This window comes from Oncorhynchus gorbuscha, linkage group LG02, assembly GCF_021184085.1.
Source record: "Oncorhynchus gorbuscha isolate QuinsamMale2020 ecotype Even-year linkage group LG02, OgorEven_v1.0, whole genome shotgun sequence".
NCBI classification, from domain to species: domain Eukaryota; kingdom Metazoa; phylum Chordata; class Actinopteri; order Salmoniformes; family Salmonidae; genus Oncorhynchus; species Oncorhynchus gorbuscha.
This window is the reverse complement of record NC_060174.1, coordinates 101,544,735-101,554,734: the sequence shown is the minus strand read 5'-3', so window position 1 is coordinate 101,554,734 and position 10,000 is coordinate 101,544,735. Positions and strand designations below refer to the sequence as shown.

At 48.5% G+C, this 10,000-nt stretch overlaps 1 protein-coding gene across 1 annotated transcript in view; it reads right to left on the bottom strand.

Annotated features, from left to right (window-relative positions):
• The window catches only part of LOC124014325 (transcription factor COE1-A-like), a 332,099-nt gene that overhangs the window by 50,649 nt on the left and 271,450 nt on the right, over positions 1–10,000 (bottom strand). The window contains 1 exon segment of the mRNA XM_046329183.1: positions 1,554–1,642. Coding sequence (XP_046185139.1) covers positions 1,554–1,642 — 89 coding nt within the window.

The following is a 10,000-nucleotide window of genomic DNA, read 5'->3' as shown; positions in this document are numbered from 1 at the left end:
GCTGAATATGTAGGAGTGACCCGACACGGCAGCTGAATATGTAGGAGTGACCCGACACGGCTACAGTACGATAAGGTTCAGCTGAATATGTAGGAGTGACCCGACACGGCTACAGAATATGTAGGAGTGACCCGACACGGCTACAGGTTCAGCTGAATATGTAGGAGTGACCCGACACGGCTACAGTACGATAAGGTTCAGCTGAATATGTAGGAGTGACCCGACACGGCTACAGTACGATAAGGTTCAGCTGAATATGTAGGAGTGACCCGACACGGCTACAGTACGATAAGGTTCAGCTGAATATGTAGGAGTGACCCGACACGGCTACAGTACGATAAGGTTCAGCTGAATATGTAGGAGTGACCCGACACGGCAGCTGAATATGTAGGAGTGACCCGAGGCTACGATAAGGTTCAGCTGAATATGTAGGAGTGACCCGACACGGCTACAGTACGATAAGGTTCAGCTGAATATGTAGGAGTGACCGAACACGGCTACAGTACGATAAGGTTCAGCTGAATATGTAGGAGTGACCCGACACGGCTACAGTACGATAAGGTTCAGCTGAATATGTAGGAGTGACCCGACACGGCTACAGCTGAACATGTACGATAAGGTTCAGCTGAATATGTAGGAGTGACCCGACACGGCTGAATATGTAGGAGTACGATAAGGTTCAGCTGAATATGTAGGAGTGACCCGACACGGCTACAGTACGATAAGGTTCAGCTGAATATGTAGGAGTGACCCGACACGGCTACAGTACGATAAGGTTCAGCTGAATATGTAGCAGTGACCCGACACGGCTACAGTACGATAAGGTTCAGCTGAATATGTAGGAGTGACCCAGCTGAATATGTACGGCTACAGTACGATAAGGTTCAGCTGAATATGTAGGAGTGACCCGACACGGCTACATAAGTTCAGCTGAATATGTAGGAGGTTCAGCTGAATATGTAGGAGTGACCCGACACGGCTACAGTACGATAAGGTTCAGCTGAATATGTAGGAGTGACCCTCACCTGTTGAAGGAGCTTACAAGTAAGCATTTCACTGTACCATTATATACCTGCTTTAAACTGTGTACGTAACAAATAAGTGTGACTGATAGACTCTGATTGGAAAGTTAGGGTACAGGCTGTGGACTAAATGGTCAGTTGAAAAACAGGAAGTGTGACTGATAGACTCTGATTGGACAGTTAGGGTACAGGCTGTGGACTAAATGGTCAGTTGAAAAACAGGAAGTGTGACTGATAGACTCTGATTGGACAGTTAGGGTACAGGCTGTGGACTAAATGGTCAGTTGAAAAACAGGAAGTGTGACTGATAGACTCTGATTGGACAGTTAGGGTACAGGCTGTGGACTAAATGGTCAGTTGAAAAACAGGAAGTGTGACTGATAGACTCTGATTGGACAGTTAGTGTACAGGCTGTGGACTAAATGGTCAGTTGAAAAACAGGAAGTGTGACTGATAGACTCTGATTGGACAGTTAGTGTACAAGGCTGTGGACTGTCTGGTCATTTGAAGAACAGGAAGTGCGACTGGTACCTTTGGAAGGCGTTCTGGATCCCCAGGGTGCCGGGGGATGACCTTCTGCAGTCGTTGGAAACCGTAGTCGATGGTTGGTTCATTCAGAGCTGAGGACACACGCACAATACTGAACGATTAGAGCACTGTAAGATCATCTCATAACAATGAATGTTTTCGTCATACGTTCAGAATATAATCTGGAATTGAGTTCACTCTTCGTACAGTATTCATCTGGTTTTATTAATTTTACCAGCTAATTTCTGAAGTTGTGTTCCACAGGAAGTACAATATCTATCAAGAGTAGTACATCAAAGAATACATCAAAGAACCAGACTGGTACCAAGGCCCTTTCCAGCCTGTGATTGCTATAAAGGGGCAATATGTAATTGCTACACCCATTTTTTAAAACTTGTTAATTAATTATATATACCCATTGATTCTTCAAGAATATAACTTAGGAATGCCTCATGAGCTTAGTTTAACTGTCACACCCCATGAGAACACAACATATGAGCTTGTTTGTCTCCTATGTTTGTAAACATTGTAAACGTAAACAAACACTGTACACTCACAACATGGTTAATAAAAATAATTTTGATATCATGGATGGTCAGTTATTGCGTCTATTAATCTGAGAGTGGTTACATTTCTCCAGGCCCTTAGCTTTTTACCAAAACAGGCTTTCACTGACATTTTCAACATGTCCCTGTCCGAGTCTGTAATACCCAACATGTTTTAAGCAGACCACCATAGTCCCTATGTCCAGGAACACCAAGGTAACCTGCCTAAATAACTACCGACCCGTGACACTCACGTCTGTAGCCATGAAGTGCTTAGAAAAGCTGATCCATGGCTCACATAAACACCATTATCCCAGAAACCCTCCTAGACCCACTCCAATTTGCATACCGTCCCAACAGATCCACAGATGATGCAATCTCTACTGCACTCCACACTGCCCTTTCCGACCGGGACAAAAGGAACACCTATGTGAGAATGCTATTCATTGACTACAGCTCAGAGTTTAACACCATAGTGCCCTCAAAGCTCATCAATAAGCTAAGGAGCCTGGGAATAAACACCTCCCTCTGCAACTGGACCCTGGACTTCCAGACATGCCGCCCCCAGGTGGTGAGGGTAGGTAACAACACATCCGCCACGCTGATCCTCAACACAAGGGCCCATTAGGGATGCGTGCTCAGTCCCCTCCTGTACTCCCTGTTCACTCATGACTGCAAGACCAGGCATGACTCCAACACCATCATTAAGTTTGACGATGACACAACAGTGGTAGGCCTGATCACCGACAATGACGAGACAGCCTAGGTCAGAGACCTGGCCGTATGGTGCCAGGACAACAACCTCTCCCTCAACGTGATCAAGACAAAGGAGATGATTGTGGACTACAGGAAAAAGAGGACCGAGCACGCCCCCATTATCATCAATGGGGCTGTAGTGGAGCAGGTTGAGAGCTTTGAGTTCCTTGGCGTCCATATCACCAACAAACTAACATGGTCCAAGCACACCAAGACAGTCGTGAAGCGGGCACGACAAAACCTATTCCCCCTCAGGAGACTGAAAAGATTTGGCATAGGTCCTCAGATCCTCAAAAGGTTCTAGAGCTGCACCATCGAGAGCACTGGTTGCATCACTGCCTGGTATGGCAACTGCTGGGCCTCCAACTGCAAGGCACTACAGAGGGTAGTGCGAACAGCCCAGTACGTCACTGGGGCCAAGCTTCCTGCCATCCAGGATCTCTATACCAGGCGGTGTCAGAAGAAGGCCCTGAAAACTGTCAAAGACTCCAGACACGCTAGTCATAGACTGTTCACTCTGCTACCACACGGCAAGTGGTACCGGAGCACCATGTCTAGTCATAGACTGTTCTCTCTGCTACCACACGGCAAGCGGTACCGGAGCACCATGTCTAGTCATAGACTGTTCTCTCTGCTACCACACGGCAAGTGGTACCGGAGCGCCATGTCTAGTCATAGACTGTTCTCTCTGCTACCACACGGCAAGTGGTACCGGAGCACCATGTCTAGTCATAGACTGTTCTCTCTGCTATCACACGGCAAGTGGTACCGGAGCACCATGTCTAGTCATAGACTGTTCTCTCTGCTACCACACGGCAAGTGGTACCGGAGCACCATGTCTAGTCATAGACTGTTCTCTCTGCTATCACACGCTGGTACCACATGTCTAGTCAAGACTGGCAAGTGGTACCGGAGCACCATGTCTAGTCATAGACTGTTCTCTCTGCTACCACACGGCAAGTGGTACCGGAGCGCCATGTCTAGTCATAGACTGTTCTCTCTGCTATCACACGCTGGTACCGGAGCACCATGTCTAGTCATAGACTGTTCTCTCTGCTATCACACGGCAAGTGGTACCGGAGCGCCATGTCTAGTCATAGACTGTTCTCTCTGCTATCACACACCGGCAAGTGGTTCTCTCTGCTACCACGGCAAGTGGTACCGGAGCCATGTCTAGTCATAGACTGTTCTCTCTGCTATCACACGGAAAGTGGTACCGGAGCACCATGTCTAGTCATAGACTGTTCTCTCTGCTATCACACGGCAAGTGGTACCGGAGCACCATGTCTAGTCATAGACTGTTCTCTCTGCTATCACACGGCAAGTGGTCTATGTCTAGTCATAGACTGTTCTCTCTGCTACCACACGGCAAGTGGTACCGGAGCGCCATGTCTAGTCATAGACTGTTCTCTCTGCTACCACACGGCAAGTGGTACCGGAGCGCCATGTCTAGTCATAGACTGTTCTCTCTGCTACCACACGGCAAGTGGTACCGGAGCGCCATGTCTAGTCATAGACTGTTCTCTCTGCTACCACACGGCAAGTGGTACCGGAGCGCCATGTCTAGTCATAGACTGTTCTCTCTGCTACCACACGTCTAGTCAAGTGGTACCGGCAGCCGGAGCCATGTCTAGTCATAGACTGTTCTCTCTGCTACCACACGGCAAGTGGTACCGGAGCGCCATGTCTAGTCATAGACTGTTCTCTCTGCTACCGCACGGCAAGTGGTACCGGAGCGCCATGTCTAGTCATAGACTGTTCTCTCTGCTACCACGCAAGTGGTACCGGAGCGCCATGTCTAGTCATAGACTGTTCTCTCTGCTACCACACGGCAAGTGGTACCGGAGCGCCATGTCTAGTCATAGACTGTTCTCTCTGCTATCACACGGCAAGTGGTACCGGAGCGCCATGTCTAGTCATAGACTGTTCTCTCTGCTACCACACGGCAAGTGGTACCGGAGCGCCATGTCTAGTCATAGACTGTTCTCTCTGCTACCACACGGCAAGTGGTACCGGAGCGCCATGTCTAGTCATAGACTTTTTACACCGCTGCTACTCTGTTGTTATCATCTATGCATAGTCACTTTAATAACTCTACCTACATATACATATTACCTCAACTAACCGGTGCCCCCACACATTGACTCTGTACCGCTACCCCCTGTATATAGCCTCCACATTGACTCTGTACCGGTACCCCCTGTATATAGCCTCCACATTGACTCTGTACCGGTACCCCCTGTATATAGTCTCCACATTGACTCTGTACCGGTACCCCCTGTATATAACCTCCACATTGACTCTGTACCGGTACCCCCTGTATATAGTCTCCACATTGACTCTGTACCGCTACCCCCTGTATATAGCCTCCACATTGACTCTGTACCGGTACCCCCTGTATATAGTCTCCACATTGACTCTGTACCGCTACCTCCCTCTATATAGTCTCCACATTGACTCTGTACCGCTACCCCCTGTATATAGCCTCCACATTGACTCTGTACCGGTACCCCCTGTTTATAGCCTCCACATTGACTCTGTACCGGTACCCCCTGTATATAGCCTCCACATTGACTCTGTACCGGTACCCCCTGTATATAGCCTTCACATTGACTCTGTACCGGTACCCCCTGTATATAGTCTCGCTATTGTTATTTTACTGCTGCTCTTTAATTACTTGTTACTTTTATTTTTTATTCTTATCCGTAATTTATTTAAATGGTTTTAAACTGCATTGTTGGTTAGGGGATAGTAAGTAATTGTTTTAACGGTGGATTCACCCTTTAAAGTGAGCTTTTTTATCAGTTAAACTATCTAGAGATAACAAAGCTAATGTAAAGAAGACTGGAGGGGTTTACATATATGATTGTAGCTAATGGAAGTCAATGTAAAGAAGACTGGAGGGGATTTACATATATGATTGTAGCTAATGGAAGTCAATGTAAAGAAGAGTGGAGGGGATTTACATATATGATTGTAGCTAATGCAAGTCAATGTAAAGAAGACTGGAGGGGATTTACATATATGATTGTAGCTAATGGAAGTCAATGTGAAGCACAGTGGAAGAGATTTAACTATTCTATCGTGGCTAATGGAAGTCATTTCACATTCCCATGAAGCTAGACTGCCCTTATTTATGAAAGTGAGTGTAAAAAGCACGTATGGTATGGTAATCTGGAGATTTTAAAGGACATTTACTTTTTACGTTTAGCATTGAAATTGCAGGTTAAAACCCATTATCCTGTCAGAAGAGAGAGAGACCTGTAAAAGCATGTCAGTCAGAGAGGGGAGGTGACAAGCGTATTTACATGCCTGGTGACAGCCAGCCAGGCAGGCAACTAGTGACAGAAGAGCCAGAATGGTGGAGAGGAGGCATGGGGAGAGAAGATGGCCGCCCAGCCCCAGATCATTGTTCTGAAGAGTTCTTATCTTTCACCCAAATGTAGCCTTTAAGAGCTCGGAGAGACTCAACAACAGCACAGACAGAGAAACGGGTTTGGTTCCTCTTCCGAGAGGCCCAAGGATGTGTTCATCAAAGAGAAAGAGATGGAAAGTGTTGAAGAAATGTTCCAAAACATCTTGCCATGGACAGGTGTAGTTTAGGTACATCATAGAGGTGTAGTTTAGGTACATCATAGAGGTGTAGTTTAGGTACACCATAGAGGTGTAGTTTAGGTACACCATAGAGGTGAATGACAAGGTTCGACTATTCGTTTTGCTAGAATAATCACACTTCTGAAGCAGAACAGTTTGCACATTAACACGGACACAAATGCTTTCTTGTTCTGAAAAGGATCAGATCATGTCTGTGGCAAAGAGTGTTTTCACCACAGGGGCTGAAAGGTGAGATATTCCAGCAGGAATCTGCACAGCCAAATGCCACAGAACACCAGCCATCCCTGTTCATGGGCGTTTCTCTTCCTGTTGTCATAACCTCACGGGTCTTTGTCAAGACGCCTGCAGCATTTTGACACAGGAACAATGACCCTTTCTTCTGCTGGGTCTGGGGAGAGAGAGGGGTCTGGGGAGAGAGAGGGGTCTGGGAAGAGAGGGGTCTGGGGAGAGAGGGGTCTGGGGAGAGAGGGGATCTGGGGAGAGAGGGGTCTAGGGAGAGAGGGGGTCTGGGGAGAGAGAGGGGTCTGGGGAGAGAGGGGTCTGGGGAGAGAGAGGGGTCTGGAGAGAGAGGGGTCTGGGGAGAGAGGGGTCTGTGGAGAGGGGTCTGGGGAGAGAGAGGTCGGGGAGAGAGAGGTCTGGGGAGAGAGGGCTCTGGGGAGAGAGAGGGGGGGTCTGGGGAGAGAGGGGGTCTGGGGGGTCTGGAGGGGTCTGGGGAGAGAGGGGTCTGGGGAGAGAGAGGGTCTGGAGAGAGGGGTCTGGGGAGAGAGAGGGGTCTGGGGAGAGAAGGGTCTGGGGAGAGAGAGGTCTGGGGAGAGAGAGGGGTCTGGGGAGAGAGGGGGTCTGGGGAGAGAGGGGTCTGGGGAGAGAGAGGGGTCTGGGGAGAGAGGGGTCTGGGGAGAGGGGGGGTCTGGGGAGAGAGAGGGGTCTGGGGAGAGAGGGGTCTGGGAAGAGAGGGCTCTGGGAAGAGGGAGTCTGGAGAGAGGTCGGGGGAGAGAGGGTCTGGGGGGGAGAGAGGGGTCTGGGTAGAGAGAGGGGTCTGGATAGAGAGGGGTCTGGGGAGAGAGGGGTCTGGGAGAGAGGGGGGTCTGGGGAGAGAGGGGTCTGGGGAGAGAGGGGTCTGGGGAGAGAGGGGGTCTGAAGAGAGGGGTCTGAAGAGAGGGGTCTGAAGAGAGGGGGTCTGGGGAGAGAGGGGTCTGGGAAGAGAGAGGGGTCTGGGGAGAGAGAGGGGTCTGGGGAGAGAGGGGTCTGGGGAGAGAGGGGTCTGGGGAGAGGGGTCTGGGGAGAGAGAGGTCGGGGGAGAGAGAGAGGTCTGGGGAGAGAGAGGGGTCTGGGGAGAGAGAGGGGTCTGGGGAGAGAGGGGTCTGAGGAGAGAGGGGGTCTGGGGAGAGAGAGGGGTCTGGAGAGAGGGGTCTGGGAGGAGAGAGGGGTCTGGGGAGAGAGAGAGGTCTGGGGAGAGAGAGGGGTCTGGGGAGAGAGAGGGGTCTGGGGAGAGAGAGGGGTCTGGGAGAGAGGCGTCTGGGCAGAGAGGGGTCTAGGAAGAGAGGGGTCTGGCTGAGTGTGTGTGTGTTGTGATGTCCGGGTTCTCTGTTGGAGAGCTAGAGTCTACATATACAAACACACACTACCTCTGTGACTCACCACATTCACAGATTAAATATATATTCACACACAGATGGAGAGAATGGAGCGAGGGGAAAAGAGGAAGAGAGAAAGAGTGGTTGACACGGTGACGGTATAGATAGTGGAGATATTAGGTGTGTGTGTGTGTGTGTGTGTGTGTGTGTGTGTGTGTGTGTGTGTGTGTGTGTGTGTGTGTGTGTGTGTGTGTGTGTGTGTGTGTGTGTGTGTGTGTGTGTGTGTGTGTGTGTGTGTGTGTGTGTGTGTGTGTGTGATGTTAGGTGCTTTCCACGTAGTGTTCCAGTAAATCCGTTCCAGCTCAGTGTATTGTGTTCTGTAATTAGTCTGTCTGTGGTGGGCTCACACACTTCAGTGGACACCACAATATAGACAGTCAATTTGTCTGGTGACTCTTATAGATGATAAAAAAGACTATAAAAATATGGCATGTGTGCACATCTGGACTGAGATCCACATGTACTGAGTGATAATAACTACAGTATATACTGTATTTGTGACCGGGAGATCATGGAAATTAACCAGAACGCCGCAGCCCGTCTGGTGTTCAACCTTCCCAAGTTCTCTCACGTCACCCCGCTCCTCCGCTCTCTCCACTGGCTTCCAGTTGAAGCTCGCATCCGCTACAAGACCATGGTGCTTGCCTACGGAGCTGTGAGGGGAAAGGCACCTCAGTAGCTCCAGGCTCTGATCAGGCCCTACACCCAAATAAGGGCACTGCGTTCATCCACCTCTGGCCTGCTCGCCTCCCTACCACTGAGGAAGTACAGTTCCCGCTCAGCCCAGTCAAAACTGTTCGCTGCTCTGGTCCCCCAATGGTGGAACAAACTCCCTCACGACGCCAGGACAGTGGAGTCAATCACCACCTTCCGGAGACACCTGAAACCCCACCTCTTTAAGGAATACCTAGGATAGGATAAGTAATCCCTCTCACCCCCCTTTAAGATTTAGATGCACTATTGTAAAGTGACTGTTCCACTGGATGTCATAAGGTGAATGCACCAATTTGTAAGTCGCTCTGGATAAGAGCGTCTGCTAAATGACTTAAATGTAAATGTAAACACTTCCATATACATTGCAGTGTACTAATGAATGCAGTATGCTAATGAACACAGTCACATGGTATAGAGAACCCACATGAAGACAGTGGGGCACCGGGCCCACTTTAACAACAAACATCCTGTCTCTCTCTCTCTCTCTCTCTCTCTCTCTCTCTCTCTCTCTCTCTCTCTCTCTCTCTCTCTCTCTCTCTCTCTCTCTCTCTCTGTCTCTCTCTCTCTCTCTCTCTCTGTCTCTCTCTCTCTGTCTCTGTCTCTCTCTCTCTCTCTGTCTCTCTCTCTCTCTCTCTCTGTGTCTCTCTCTCTCTGTCTCTCTCTCTCTCTGTCTCTCTCTCTCTGTCTCTGTCTCTGTCTCTGTCTCTGTCTCTGTCTCTGTCTCTGTCTCTGTCTCTGTCTCTCTCTTTCTTTCTTTCTCTCTCTCTCTAACATGTGTTAACAATGCCAAAGCAAGTGAGGTAGACAACATACAAAGTGAATATATAAAGTGAAAAACAACAAAAATTAACAGTAAACATTACACATACAGAAGTTTCAAAACAGTAAAGACATTACAAATGTCATATTATATATATATATATATATATATATATATATATATATATATATATATATATATATATACAATGTACAAATAGTTAAAGGACACAAGATAAAATAAATAAGCATAAATATGGGTTGTATTTACAATGGTGTTTGTTCTTCACTGGTTGCCCTTTTCTCGCGGCAACAGGTCAAAAATCTTGCTGCTGTGATGGCACACTGTGGAATTTCACCCAGTAGATATGGGAGTTTTTCAAAATTGGATTTGTTTTCAAATTCTTTTTGTATCTGTGTAATCTGG